We start from the raw sequence: 15,438 nt of genomic DNA on the forward strand, positions 1-15,438 counted from the left end.
CCCTGGTTGCCACAGCGCCAGCTCTTTGCGTACGCCCCTCTTCGTGAATAGCGACTAACGCCGCAGGGCAGGGTCCGGCCCTGCGTCACCAGCGTGAGCACCGCGTTTGGCAGAGCCCGCGCTCAGGGACTTGCGTCAATGGCGTAGTTGGCAGCGGGGCGCGGGGCGGGCGGGGGCTGAGGCGCGGCCGCTGAGGGGACCCGTGAGGGGCCGGCGATGCTGCCGTGAGGTCCCGGAGTGGCGGCCGTTCTGCTTCGGTTTGCTGCTGAAATGTGGAGTATCTCTCCTCGCCCCCTGTTTTCAAAGTAATTTTACTTGAACAAAATCGAGGAAAATTCAGAGCGAGCAAAATGGTGGTCGAGTTATGGGCAGAAATACAGCAGACGAGTGCCTTGGGGTACAAGGGCTGAAGGGAGCGCAGTAGTTTTGGGCTGTTTTCTTTCCTAATCTTCTCCAGAATGTCACTATGAGCAGTTAGAATGTGTAGTGATGATTTCCATTGTTACTTAGTTTCATATAACTGTTCAGAGGAGGGTACACGGGAAGAACGGATCTTTGCAATGTTGTGGCACAATTTAATGGTGTTCTGGATTGTCAGATGCTATCTGGCATCAGGAAAAAGCTCTGAACAGCTTGTGATATAAAAGGATAGTGCAGATAGTGAAGTCGTTGAGATGTTTTTCATTATGTCTGAGTAACAATTGTAATAATCAAAGTTCTTAAAAAGGATTTTACAAATCCAAAGTAATTCTGATCAGCCGGATTAAAATGCATCACGGGAATAGGTTCTGGTTTGTTGATCTTCAAAATCCATAAAAGAAAAATTGCTACTTTAAAAAGTATTTTCTGGAAAGGATTCATTTTTTCTGCAACATTTTAGAGCTGATTATTTACTTTTCAGGTGGTTTACCTGAATTAGATTAGACTTCCACTAACTATGTACTTGTAAAAGTTCACCTGATTTCCATAGGAAAAGCATGAACTTTTCTCAGCCTAGAAAGAGCAGGACAGAATCAGAGACTTGTCCCTCAGTGTTACCTCTGATTTTGGTGGGAGTTGTTCTGTCTTGTCCTTCACCTTAGCTTGGAATACCGATTTTGTTAGTGGTCATGACATTAACTTATTTTATGTATGCCTTCTGAATGCCTTCCTCACATCCTTTGTCTATCCACAGAACCTGCTGGCGCTACTGTTCTTGCAATGTTGAGATAAGGAGGGTTGTGATGCCATGGAGACACTGTGTTCCCAGCCTTCCCTGGTGACTGAATCCCCTTTCAGCTCTTTAAGAAGGGAAAATATGGATAATTCTCAGTATTTTTAGCAGCTTCTTATTTCTTAAAATATTTTCCTGTAATAGTGGTCTTATTTATTGATATGGTAAATTGGGATATTCTTATGTGTGTGAGATTTAGATTAAATACATTAGGTGTAAGTGAAGATGGCCACTCAATTTTGAAATATATCTGTGTGGTTGCCTTGTTGCCTCCTGTACTTTGCATTCACTGAGGTTGTTGAACTGGGGTTTTATTAGCTTAGTTTATGAAAGCTCTGGGAGAGGAGCAGTGAGTCAGTGTATGTACATGACAGGTGTTTACCATTCTTAGGAGGTGTTGAACTACTACAACTAGAACATGCAGAAAGCAAGTTAGTGTTTGAAACTCTTACCAACCCATAGAGTTGTTGTTTTCAGAATGATACTAATAGTTCTGACATTAATTAAGACATTAATGTTGCCATAAATTCATTCAAGCTGGCCAGAAGGGCAGGAGCACACTATAAGAAGGCTCTAGATCTCTCAAGTTCTGTACGGTCACAAGTAGCCTAAGCAGAGCTCTCCATATGGTAAGAGATAAACACTATGATGTCACCTTCTTCGGTGAATGACCCGTCAGCTACAAATCTGGGTTCTTTGTGGGGAAGTGGCTGTCTTGTTATGGTTGAGATCATATTTGTGCCTGAAGTGATTTAAAAGCAATTCCTCATGGAAGAGAATAAAATATTAATTGTAAGTAGTGGATTGGCAATTTTCTTAAACATTATTCTTTATGTGCGTTTGTAAAACACAACTGTAAGGTTTTTTCCTCTGTACTTGCTCACTGTATAAAATTACTGGTCTGCTTTGATGTGCCCTTTAACCATTTTAGTCTGCTGCAGAAGTTGGAGAGGCTTGCTCCTTGTTCAAAGCCTCTTCCAGCTTTATAAAAATATGACTTGGAATTGGAGAGCTTATTTTCTCCTGAAAGTTGAAAATTTAAATCCTAAAAAAATACATAGCAAAATCTTTTAGCATCCTAAGTTGCACTCTGCCTTACTAAATAATGTCTAAATTAATGAGTTAATTGACAATACTTTGGTAATGCAAAAGAGCTGCGTAATTTCTTATTCCTTGACTTTGGTGTTTTGTGCATTAGAAAGCAAGATTATTAATGAGTAGAAAGACATTTATATAATTCAGAATGTCTCATTAGTGGCATGCGCATCCTGACTTTAAAGCTGAGATGAAATCAAGTTGAAGTGCTGAAAAAATCCCCTGGGAGTTTCTTTATAATTGCTGCTATGCTTAATATTAGCACTGTAATAGTTCCCCCACTCCATTAGTTCCTTGTCTAATAGGTGAATCCTGCTCTTTGTACCCATATGTACAACGATCTTTGAAGAAAATGGAACTGTTTCCTTATCCAGGATTAGGGACCGTTTGGTTTATTGAGGAGCAGTTTCTAATCAGAAGAGTTTGTATGACCACTAAAATGTTTGTTGTTTTAAAACCACGGCTCTTTGTGTAGTTAAATTACTCCAAGTCCGCCTTCCCGGTCTGTGGAAGGAGGGGAGGAAGGGAACTGTTGCAAACCTGTTGCTATGGCCACCTAGCAGGGGCTGAGCTGCTTGTGTGGCTGTAATCCTGCTGCATCAGCTGCTGCTCGGTGAGTCCTTCCTTACACTTTGCTACGTGATGAAAATGCTCCCATTAGAAATGTTCTTTTGAATGCCAGTAAGAAATCGGTACCCTAATAAGGGTCCCCTCCCCCAGCAACCCACGAGGTTTCCTTACATAACCAAATTGATATATCTCAGGTGAGACATCTGAATGCATTTGTGATTTTCATGTGAACATTATTCGTTTTCCATGTCAGACGGGTTTCATTCTTTCTGAGCTGATCTTGGATGAAAGTTTGATGTTGTGCCAAGAAATGCGGCAGCTTCATCTTTCCTCCCTTCTTCTGACCACATGAAATCTGGGATCCCCTAACATTAATTAATGCACTTAGTGCAGAGGCATTTGAAACAATGATGAGCAAAATTTTTAAATTAAACACTGCAAAATCCTTTGAGGGCTAAACTGCAAGCAAGGGTTGAAATAAGTGAACAATTCTCTGCCCTCCCAGGGAATTAGAGTTGGTGCCTTGTAGTTTCAGAAAGCCACTGTTTGCTACTATGCACACTGAGGTGGTCATTTTTATATGAGAAACAGCTTTTCTTCTATGCAAACTGAACTGCTAGTTGTGCCAAAAAGAATAAAGGAAAAAAAAAGGATGACAAGTCTGCAAGAACTTGGTTAGTTTTTATCATGTTGTTCCTGTATTGATGTAATTCCTGAATACTGTATTTTTCTTTACATATTTTCAGTCCCGTAGAATTTAACTGAACTTGGAGGATGAAGTCCAGCCTAATGCATTTGGTTCCACCAGTGAATAGAGAAAGAATAATCTCCAAGTTTCCCAAGGTAAGCATCTTTTATCTGTTTGGTCACAGTATGTAGCCCCTGCCACACCAATCTATCTTTCCATTGTGCTAAAATGGTATTTTTATTTAATTTAATATATACTTGTTGTCTTTTGTTAAAATTACAGATTATTTAAGATTCTTTCAAAGTTTAATGTGATCTCATAGTTCCATCCAATGCTGATCTCTTTAATAATAATCCTCATTCTAGATAACCTTTAAAAAAAGTGTCTCTTGTTACAGTAGTACAATATTTATATTTTTTTTCAGCAAAACAGTAATAATTACATGCTTAAGGAGCTCCAACACTGAGGGCAAAGAGGAGCCATAGCTGACATTAAGTTTGCCAAAAAATCTAATTAGGAGGCTTTGGTTAAAGAATTTGAGGCAATTTTAATTTTCTGTTTGTACAAGAACCTTAGTCATACAGTAGATCAAATGTAGTAGGCACTATAGAAACACAGACAAAATACCTTTGATGTCCCCAAAGACTTTTGTATTTGAAGTATAATAGAACAGTTAAAGACAGGGAAAGGCAAGGAATTACCACTTGTTTTTTACAGTTGTTCAAAAGATCCTTTTAAGGGAGTTCACTTTTTTCCCATTCTTGATCTCAGCCACATATTTTGCTTTTAATTTTATGAGAAATACCACAGGTATTTTAAGAAAATGCAAAGTAAAATATATTTTCCTCATTTTTAACTAATTCCCAGTTAAAGGGCTAGTAATAAAAACAGTGCTTCACACATACAAAAGATTGAAAAACTTCATGGTAATAATGACTTGCTGGTGATGTGCTCCCATCCATGCTTGTCTTGTGTGTCTTAGATTACTGAGATAATTGAAGGTACTTACTGTTGTACAGAATGATGAGCAAATGGATTTGGCCATGGGTGCTTAGGCAGTGCTGGACACTGACACTCAGAAAGGTGCTCAAAGGATGGTGTAGTCCCAAGGAGTTTTTACAAATCCAGCTTGGGGGAAACCTCGCTGCCTTCTAACCCAACCTACTCCTTTCCTTATGCCAGGATAACTCTGTTCTTGATAAATCCTGTGAAAAAGAGTTTTATTTGTTTTTCTTTGCCAATTTGACTTCTTGCCATGTAGCTATCACCCAGTTTGTCCCAGCAGCTGTTCTCTCTTTTCAGTGGTACACGCCTGAAGCCTGTCTGCAGTTTAAAGAGCACTTCCATGCACAGGTCAGGACTGCTTGTCAGCAGAGCACTGGAACAGCTGGGTAAGTTTGTAATAACCCAGGTATGCAAGGGAGAAAGTATTTTAAGCTCTTTATAGCTTCCTTTCTTCATTGGCTTCTCTGCCCTCATTCCTCATGTTCCTCACTCCAGTATGTTTCAAGGCAGCTAAGCCCCTGCACGAGGCAATTCTCTGACCTGTTCCACAGTACACGAATGGAGTGCCTCTTCCTCTTCTGGGATAGGTGGCCTTGAAAAACAGGTGTAGTAGTTTAGAAATGAAAAGGTTTTTAGCACCCTTTAAGTAAACACTCAGTTCAAAAGATCTAACAGATTCAGTCTTGCTGTGTTCTCTGTAGGTGTTCCAAAGGAACAGTTAATAAAGGCTTTGTAGGGATATAAAGGCAGCAGTTCTAAGTTTCTTTAAAGATCTAGGAATCTGGTTTTAATCCTTTTGAGGCATACATGCTGGGAAGTTCTCTTATATGGTTCCTTAAAACAGGAGCAAAATTCTGGTAAATATATAGCATTTAAAAATCAAAATAAACTGGCTTATGCTCTACTAATAATCTTGAAGTTGTTTCCCCCCCCATTATCTCTCCCAGAGCTGTTACTATTACTGATTTAATCTCTGAAGCAAGGCAAAAAAGCTAAACTGTGTTGAAATCATCACTATTCAGTTAAAATAAATAGCTGTACATTTTAGTGATAAATGCTTCTGGTTTCAGTGTGAAAGATCCTCCATAAAGTGGAGCTCCTATGAATACTGACAATTAGCTCACTATTCCTCCAGCTCTAGAGTTGCTGACATGAGACTTGTCATGATATCCATCTTTAAATGCAATTTTTTATTCATTTCACTAGGGAGTCTTGCTAAAAAAATACTTTTTAAGCCAAAATATGTCACCCTGGGAGACATCAGTGACTTTATTCCTTTTTTAGAAACATAGTCACAGTCGTAGTTTCATGTAAATTTGTTACAAGTGTCTGGACAATTTTTCAAGTAAGGCATGCCTTATTGAATTGAGGTATTTTTTCCTTCCATTTCCAAGATGTATTTGTTTGGGATTTTTATTATTAGTATTTTTAAAAATTTCTATAGTAAACCAACTCTATGTAATTTATTCTGGAAACAGAGTATAACTATAAAGCTATATGTTTTGTCTTTGTGAATAGAATTAACTACTTTTCTGTCACTGCTTTCTAGATACGATTATTATTTGGTCATTTAGGTAATTTTTTGGTGGAATGGGGGTAGGAAGGGCAGCCAGAGTGTTTTGTAAAGTTCTTGTAAAGCTTGACAGGAATAACCATTATCTTCCTTTTCTATCATCCCAACTAATAAAATATTTCTTTTTCCTTTGGAAAGCTAGTCTGAAAAATTCAGTAGCTAATGGCTGTATTTAATACTCTCCCGATAGTCCATCACTGTTAAATGGTCTGATTTAGGGAGTTTTTTTCCCCAGTAGGAATTAATGGAACACACACCTCTAAACCATCTCTTACTCTTTGGCTTTTCCCTTAAGGTTGTTGATTTCATTCAGTATTTTCTCAGTAACAATAATCAGGAGCACAGGAGCCTGTGGTCACCCAGTTAATGTTGACTGGCACATAAATATTTATTTATTTTTTTAAATATTAGTCATCCAGTTTACCATTCAATTTTTCAGCTGTTTAGAATCGATAACTTGGAATCAGCATCACATGGAAGTTGATGTAACCAGAAATTGTATTCAATAGAAGATTAACTCCTTTGTTAAAAAGCCATTCCTTGATATAAAAGAAAATTAAACCTCTTAAGCCATTTTTGTAGCATGTGCACAGGAGATGTCAATCCAAGTTTAGGTCAACAAATAAACCCTAATTCACTTATCCACCTGGATCTCCTAAAAGAGACACAGTTTCAATTTTAAGAATGCAGGCTAAAGCCCATCTGCTGTGTCCTGTGGGAGGACCTAGAGCAAAGAGGATTATTTGCATGAAGCCAGGTTCAGATTAATATTATTTCAGATAGTCAGAAAATGTATTGCCTCTAACCCTGTGGGTTGTTTTTCCCAGAGGCATGTTTTGCAGTGGGTTCTTTTATTATCAGCAATTTCTTATTTCTGCACTTAGGATTTCATTTTTATTATTAAAGTCAATGAGAAACTTGAGATAAATTGGAATGCAAAGGATGCAGATACACTATGGTCTTCTGTGTAAACTTATGTAAAATTTGCCAAATGCATATACTTGTTGTCAAAACAATTTTAATAGAATGAAATTTGTTCTACTGAATTGAAATTAAGAAAAAAAATAAACAGAATAAGAAATGGACTATTTCTGCTCCAGAAGGGTTTGGGTTTTTGGTGGCTTTCTTTCTTGCAATTTAAAACTTGGATCGTGCAGCACAGTGGCACGTAGATAAACTGAAGTCACAGGTACATGTGCTCCTGACTTGCAATTTAAAGAGCTAAATCAGAATTTTTAGAAGGAGACTGTTGAAATTACTACTAAAACTATGCAATGTTTTCAAATATTTGTAACAGGCTGAAAATATCCAAAGTGGTTGTGGTAGGAGACCTGTTTGTTGGGAAAACCAGTCTCATCAACAGGTACAGTATAGCTCAGCTGATGGCTTGATTCTCCTGTTTCTCAAGTAAATGTTATAACATTTCCATTTTTGGCTTTAGAGCAGTGCTTCATGGTTCTGGTTTTAACCTGAATCAGTACTTTGTGGTTTTGTTATTAAATGAAGACAAAATGAAGTCAAGAGTATGAGACAGTCTTGATACATCAACACAGAAACTTGTGCTCTAGTGCTTCAATCAGTATATGTTACATTCTGAGGTATTTTTATGCAGTCAAATGTGACACAGTGTTTTCTTAAGGAATCCAGTCTAAAGGCTAAACAATCAGAAAAAAATTCCAGTGTCTGAGTCTTGGTTTCCTTTGGGTCATTATTTATGACCCAAAATATATTCCCTTGTAACTAAAACTAGAAGATACTGTACCTCCCTTGAGAACCCAAAGATGTTTTATTCTGAGTCTCATTCTATCCTGAGAGCTTACTAGATATATGTGCTTTCTAGTTTGTTAAACAGTATCTCCTTTTAATTAGTGTCTTGATGTTTTTATGTCTGCCTCTGCATTATATAGCAAATCCACAGTTGATTTTTTCTTTTTGTCGTAATTTACCCAAAACAGTGTTAGTTTTGCAGTTATTTGTAATTGTCTACTAGTATTTCATCCCCCTTTTTTTTTAATTGCAGATTTTGTAAAGATAAATTTGACCGAGACTACAAGGCAACCATTGGAGTAGATTTTGAGACTGAACGTTTTGAGATAATTGGAATGCCATATAACCTCCAGATGTGAGTTGAAAGAGCATGGTTAAGCATTGCACAGAGTACAGTCTCAGCAGAGCTTGAATTGCTGCAGGCTGTAGTGGAATAAAGATTTTAAATATATAATACAATTGCATAAAGAATAATGTGATCTGAAGAAAAGATTCTGTCTCTGAACTCACAGTTTTAGTAGAAATTTTACTCTTGGATTTCTCATCGCTAAAACATATTACAAACTTGTCAGTGAAAATTCATCCTGGATATCTTGCATTATTTCAGTGGAGTCTTTTATTTCTGTCTTTTTTTATGCAACATTCATGAAAGAGACATGGAAGCTTTTGACACAGCTTTGTCCAGTGCTAGTGTAACCCCAGTCTGTGATTTGAGTTTAGTAGAGAAATGAGCACTGAACTTGGCTTTACGGGGTGTTTTATTCCTGCAGTCATTGAAATTAATGTTAAGGTGTCCAGTGATTTTAACATCTCTTAATTAGCAACTAATTATTTATCCCTAAATCATAGAAAGACTGGAGTGGTTTTATTACAGTGTGAACCTAATAGCTTTGATTTTCAACTTTGTATGTCAGACTAGTGGGAATCCTTCCCTTCTTCCACCTACTTTGGGTCTGTGCAGTGGTGTCCCTTTGTGTTTCTGGTGGCAAGCAATGTTGTCCTGTAGAGGGCATTATGGAATCATTTGGAGTGTGACCTAGAGCAGAAATACAATGCTTTGCATGAGATATTTTAGTGCATGAATCTTAAAAACCTTTTTACTTAGGAACATTTTTTTCTGGTGAGATCACCGATGTAAATAGATGGCTTGTGGTATTGAAAAATACTTTAAAATCCATTTCCCACTGATTTCACTGCAATTGTGTTTGGGAAGTTCTGCCAGGTGTTATCCTTTTGGAACTTGAATCCCCCTAAAAATCTAGACTCATGCATCAGCATTTTGCAAGCTGAAGCAATAAGGTCAGGTTGCATTATCTGCAAAGTCTTCAGAATCTGGGTAGAACATTTCCATATGATAAGCACTAGTGCCCCCTCTTGCTGAGAGATTTCCATACAAGATATATTTGCAAGTATCTGTGACTGGCAGTACAAGGCTAAAACAAAACTCAAACCTCTGTAGTGCTGGAGTAGCTGAAGGCACTGCATATCGTGTTCATTAATAAGAAGGACATTCTTGATTTTATTTAATGGTGTCATTAGTACCTGGCAGACTGAGCTGCAGGTCTCTAATTTGTAGTATAGGAACAGATATCTTATCTAGCAGTTGCAAGATTCTAACATGGGCTAATACATGATTTAGCTAGTATTAGCAGAGAAAATTTACAAAACTACATGTCCCTAGAAATGCATGCAAATTACACAGGTGAAAAAAATAAATGCTTTAAGGGAATGATATTACCATGCAGAATACAAATACTTGAATTGTCTCCAAGATTATGAGTATTTTTTAAGAAAAGGTAAAAATGATGTTTGCATGTCTTCATTGACTAATAGAGCTTTACTGTATTTCTATCAGTAGTTAATGAATAACATGTTCCAGATGGTGACACTTCTCTGGTATCACATTCTTCTCCGCCTTGTACCAGTCTGCTGCTTCATTAACATGTTTACTCAGGTTACCCTGGGTTTCATTAACCTGAAATTTCTTTTTTCCCCCCATTGCACAGATGGGACACAGCAGGTCAGGAGAAGTTCAAGTGCATTGCGTCTGCTTATTACCGAGGAGCAGAGGGTGAGAACAATATTAATTTGATCCTGCGTTTGTTGGAAGGTTGCATTTTGTACAGCAACATGTATCCACATATGCTGCTTGGGAAGGTACCTACAGACACAGTGTGGTGGAATGGATTGTTCATTGTTGCAGGGAAGAAGGGATGAAGAAATTCATGACTTGATGTGTTGTCACATCTACAGGCTCTGAGTGTTCTGATGATGCAGTGATAGAGAGTGGCACTTGTGACTAGGGGGAAAAGAATTTGAGGTTAGGTGAGATTAGTGCTGGAGTTGGAAGTGGGTATTTCTGGCTTTCCCTTTGTAAGAGACAATCCTGTGGGAATTAGTGGTCCCAAAATGGAAGGGTTGATAGCACTGTAGACTGCAGACTATAGATATAATGTAGAAGACTGAGGACTTAGGTCTTATTGGGTGCTAGAAAAAGAAAAGGAATGAGCAAATGGATAGTCTTACACCTCCTATGTGTTAAATCTGTTCTTACACCTTATACATAAACATTCTCTCTCTTTAACAAGACGGGTTGGAGAGACTTCTGATACGCTTTCTAATTTAATTACTTTTTTTTCTGTTCTTGTCTTTTATTGCAGTTATAATAACAGTGTTTGATCTGGCTGATATCCAAACTTTGGATCACACCAAGTAAGTTTCTGCATTTTGGCTTATCTTTTAAAGGTTTTTACAGCAGGTTTAATTGCCTTCCATATGTAGGTGTTAACTTTCTGGATCATGAGTGTATTTTCTATTGAGATAAGAAATGAAAAATGACAGTCACTAGTTTGGATTACATATTGAGGGATTTTTCTGAAGAAAATGCAGGACATAAATTTGAATTGCTTACACTTGACTTCCTTTAAAGTCAGTGCAGAGAGAGAGGCATTTCAGTAAAAGCTTGATCCTTCCAAAGCTAGACATGCAGGAAGAGATGAAGTGCAGCCCAAAAGCTTTTTTTTTTTTTCTTTTTACTTCATTTGCTATAAATAGAATAACAGGCTGGAATCTAATGTAAATGATAAAACAGATGAGATGCATCTCATGCATAATGTGTCATAAGCCTTTCATTTTTTAGGTGCACTGTTATCCCAACATTTTCTTTATCTTGTTTCTGTGATTCTGATGGAAGATAGGCTGTCAAAAAGAGGAGAGAAAATTAAAAACTTCAAGTATTTGTACATACAGCTAAACTTACTAAACTTAGTTCAGATTCTTGTAATGCTTTGGTTACAACAACACACTAATTGTTATGAGTAAACTCATCCTGCTTTAGCGTAGGCTGCAAAACCTTGCATGGGTCTACGATCCACACTGCTGTCACAGCTCAGAGCATAGGTATTTCTAACATGCTGTTGTGACTGTAATGCAGGTACAGACTTCTTTACAACCTGTACTCTGTCTTATTTGAATGTGTACTATGGTGCTTAGCTCATTTACATAGGACTTTGTAAAATAATATATATATTAGTGTCTCTGCTTGGCTGAAAGTAATTGAAGCCTGTGAACCTGATTTCCCACACACGCACACACTGCCTTCCCTCCTTGACTTGTGTTGGATGACTCAAGAGAAACTTGATTGCCAGAGTAACAAGAATATAAAAGCTTGTGAGACAAGAATCATACAGCCTTCATAGGGAGCTGTTTTATAATGCTGAATAGATTATTTCACTCTTTATTCCCATTTGTATCTAACCTGCTATGTGGTTCATACCTTTCCAGTTGCTTCTTGCTTTCTTATTCCTTATCTCGCACCAAACTTCGCCCTCTCCCTTTGAGAAATAGCCTCTCTGGGTGCTAAAATGATGGTTGAATTTGTACTCTCCTTGAGTATGATTTTTCCTTAGTTGGAGACATGCATTCAAAGGAGTTGGAAGAGCTACTGCTCTCTCTGTCTAGAGAAAAAGACTTTTGATACTCTCACATAAGTTCTTCCACTCACTTTTCTTGTGACCCTATTATCTGTCATCTTCTCCTGTACTCCTTGTTCCTTCTGACTGATTCTGTCATTTCTTTTTTGTATTTCAGACAGTGGCTAGAAGATGCATTGAGAGAGAACGAGCCAGATTCCAGCTTCATCTTTCTGGTTGGAACAAAAAAAGATTTGGTGGTGAGTAAATTGAGTGCAGATAAGGAAATAAGATTTTCCCTAGTTCCTCAATGATTTCCCTTGAAAATTGTGCACAATGTCATTGAGATAAAGACCTTGAGTGAAAAACTTAAAAGGTAAATTGAACAGCACACTTGAAACCAATTAAGAAGAGGCTTTCTTAAAAAATGGTTAGTTAATGAAATATTTCTTGCATGACATTCTTCAAGCATATATAAACATACACAGTGGTCTTGAAGGTTTTGTTGTTCTGTAACTGTTCTTCTTTCTCCCCATTTAAAACAACTGCAGTATGAAACTTAGAGCATTATATGTTTTTTTTTGTTATGCCAGCAAGCCTGACATGCTGGATATGAATCCTAGAAATATGGAATTCTAATCTAGATACTCACAAGTGAGTATTAGAGTTCAGAGAGTTATTGGAAAAATAAGGGAAATTGGTTTTTAAAGGGATATTGTGTTCATTATTCAGGAACAGGGAAGGTTTCTTACTCAATTGAATATCACATAATTTTCAAACAAACAGGGTGAATGCAGTCTCTCTACAATTCTCAGTCCTGTGTTTGTCTTTTTGTAGAAAAAAGATTTTTAAAGCTTTGAAAACAAACTTGTTTCTTCTGTTACTAGTTGGTCCCACAACTCTTCAGCTGAGAATGATGGGGTATAAAGGATTTAAAGACCATTAACCAGGCTGCTGACTTGGTAGCTCTTTACCAGAGAATGTGTCAGATACAAGGGTCACTTGTTAACTCTCGTTTTGTCTCAGCGCTGTGGGAGCTGAGTGGAGACTTCCATTTAAAGCCAGTACTAAATACTTGAATGTTCTTGTTGCAATTGTCTGATTGCTCAAGTCTAGGCAAGGTCAGAAAGGCCACTGAAAAAACCGGAAGCATCACAGTGTAGGCGCTATGGCAGTGCCTCTGTGCTGTTACCAGCCCAGAAACACTTCTGTTCAAGTTGTTGCACATTGTTTGCCCAGTCAGATGCTGTGTGTGAAAGGACAGAGCTGGATGCCATCCGTTTTGCCAAGGAGATGCAGGCAGAATACTGGTCGGTTTCAGCCAAAACAGGTAAATTACTGCAAAGGATGTAAAGATACTATAACCACGAGGCCTGATGTTGGAGTGGGAGGAACTTATTATTCCCCCGTTGCCAGTTTCTTTGTTGTTGTTGTTGTTCTTGCATTTTGTTGCTATTAAGAAGTTCAGACTTACTAATGACTGATTTTATTTGAACATTTGTATGTGTGCTTTCACTGTCGTGTTTACAGAAAGAAGTAATCAAGCTGCTTTGCAGTATCTGAGCATGTTTAATTCATAGATAGTTACATACACATGTGCACTTCTGCTCAACGTTTGCAGTGGAAAAAAATTACACCACTAAATTAATTCTCTCTGTTGCTGGCTAAAAATAAGGGTGCAGCACAGGGTACAGTATTCCAGAGCAAGAAAATTAGAAATTCTTATTGCAGTGATCAGAATGGGAGACAGATTGTTGGAGAGGCCTGTTCTGTCCCAATATTGAGCAGTCAGCTGTTCACAGATGTGCTTGTTAGGCTTGATCATCTGTTGATATGCCTTTATCAAACCACGTCATTTCTTTCTTGTTTCCTAGGAGAAAATGTCAAAGAATTCTTCTCCCGTGTTGCTGCCTTGGCCTTTGAACAGTCCATGATAAAGGAGCTGGAGAACACTCCTGGGCACAGGGCCCAAATTGGGGCAGGAAATCTCATCAGTATGTGGAGTTTTGCTTTTCATATGCATTTTCTTTGTTTATAGTCTGAAGGACTGGAAAGGTTTTTCAAGCCTTAGAGCCAGTTTCAAACACCTGCAAGCATATTTGTGTCATTGTCTGCCCAGATTTTAGTCACTACGGGAGTGACTGGGCCTGCATCCAGCTTTTGTTATCCTTATTATCAGATGGTATCATTTCTTGTAAGTTGATTTTATAACTTTTCTGTTTCCACAGAAGTAGAGAAGAACATTATGGAAGTTCCAGAAGACAAAACTCAAGTCAGCCTGAGTTGCTGCTAACTGTCAGCTGTTTCTGCAAGTGCCACACTTCTCTGCAACAATGTTCTCAAACCAGAACTAGAGAGCTTTAATTTTAGAAATGAGGGAGGAAAAACTTACCCAAACTTTCTTGCTCAGAGTTCCCTTGCTGCTGCAGGCTCCCTGTGTAGGGTGGTACAATTGTTATGTAAACCTTTCTTTGTGTAGTTGAAACATAGCGTCCTTGTCTTAATGCAAGAAGACATTGCCAGTGCCATGGGCTCACCTATCTGCCAGAAAGGCTTGTAGTCAAAAATGATGTCATTTTAGTGTGCTGGTTTTTGATAATTCTCTAGAAATCTTAGCTGGTGAAGTGGCATTCTCATGGGAGCAGAAGACAAGTGGTAGTTCAGAATGAAGGGAGACATCAATATGGTTTTGTCTTTTAAAATCATCGTGTGAAATAATTCTGATTTGCTTTTATGCATTCCAAGTATTTTAAAACTAATTGAAAACAAATCTTTTTAAGTATCAGGTTGGAAGTACACAAATGCAGACTGCATAGTTTCCACTGTGGTTTCTGTGTCCAGGAAAAATGTGTACTACTTTTCATTTTCCACTTGAGAATCAGAGCCCAGTATTAAATATTTCCAAAGAAGTCCAGGTAGGAACTTGGTTGTTTTAACACAGCTGCCTAATGTTTTGAAAACGTTGCCAGATAAGAATGCTATTCTTTTCCATTCTCTTGAATAAGAAAGGATGGTCACACAGGTGCATAATATGGAAGACATATTATTTACCTCTAATTTTTCCAATATCTCTCTGAACTCTAATGCTCTGTTGTATCTAGCTTAGAATTCCATATTTCTAGGATTCATATCCAGCATTTTAGGCTTGCTGACATAAAAAAAAAATTAAAAAAATATGTATACAATGCTCTAAATTTAATACTGCAATTATTTTAAATGGAGAGAAAGAAGAAAATGTATGAAGAGTTATAAGGTACAGTTTCTTGAGATATTTATCCAATCATTGCAGAAACAACATTATCTTTAAAAATAATTATAATAAGACTCAGATTTGAGCTGCTGAAAAATAAAGACATTTGTTAATAAAGAAATGCATCAATCTGAAAATATTCTGGATTTTCTGCCATTTTCCTCACTTTGATAAGAAATAGGAAAAAGTGGAAAAAAGATAGCTTGAATGTGCTTTTTATTACTTTTTCCTTTTGACGTAAGTTAGAGCAGCTTCCTAGAATATGATGAATAGAGATCTAGGAGCTCTGCGTCTTTTTTTATCAGACAATCTTCATTTTGGCAATTGTGCAGCCTGTTGGCAAGGACACAAATGTAGCATTTGGTG

General features: G+C 37.6%; 1 protein-coding gene across 1 annotated transcript; it reads left to right on the forward strand.

Moving 5' to 3' along the window:
* The first annotated feature begins 81 nt into the window (after window positions 1-81).
* Window positions 82-15,226, forward strand: RAB36 (RAB36, member RAS oncogene family). The gene is made up of 12 exons (XM_058851600.1): window positions 82-93; window positions 1,175-1,258; window positions 3,625-3,721; window positions 4,869-4,957; window positions 7,442-7,507; window positions 8,165-8,266; window positions 9,918-9,982; window positions 10,572-10,623; window positions 12,001-12,082; window positions 13,062-13,152; window positions 13,697-13,816; window positions 14,051-15,226. The coding sequence occupies exons 3-12, from the start codon at window positions 3,653-3,655 to the stop codon at window positions 14,113-14,115; spliced, it is 801 nt and encodes a 266-aa protein (XP_058707583.1). The 5' UTR covers window positions 82-93; window positions 1,175-1,258; window positions 3,625-3,652; the 3' UTR covers window positions 14,116-15,226.
* The last annotated feature ends 212 nt before the right edge of the window (window positions 15,227-15,438 follow it).

The sequence above is a fragment of the Poecile atricapillus genome, chromosome 16 (assembly GCF_030490865.1).
Source record: "Poecile atricapillus isolate bPoeAtr1 chromosome 16, bPoeAtr1.hap1, whole genome shotgun sequence".
Lineage (NCBI taxonomy): Eukaryota > Metazoa > Chordata > Aves > Passeriformes > Paridae > Poecile > Poecile atricapillus.

Excerpts from the sequence above, each read along its gene's own strand:
- RAB36 (XM_058851600.1), top strand. The coding sequence starts at position 3,653 with ATGAAGTCCAGCCTAATGCATTTGGTTCCACCAGTGAATAGAGAAAGA. Across the intron at positions 3,722-4,868 it reads TAATCTCCAAGTTTCCCAAG|TGGTACACGCCTGAAGCCTG; the intron begins GTAAGCATCTTT and ends CTCTCTTTTCAG. Across the intron at positions 4,958-7,441 it reads CAGAGCACTGGAACAGCTGG|GCTGAAAATATCCAAAGTGG; the intron begins GTAAGTTTGTAA and ends TATTTGTAACAG.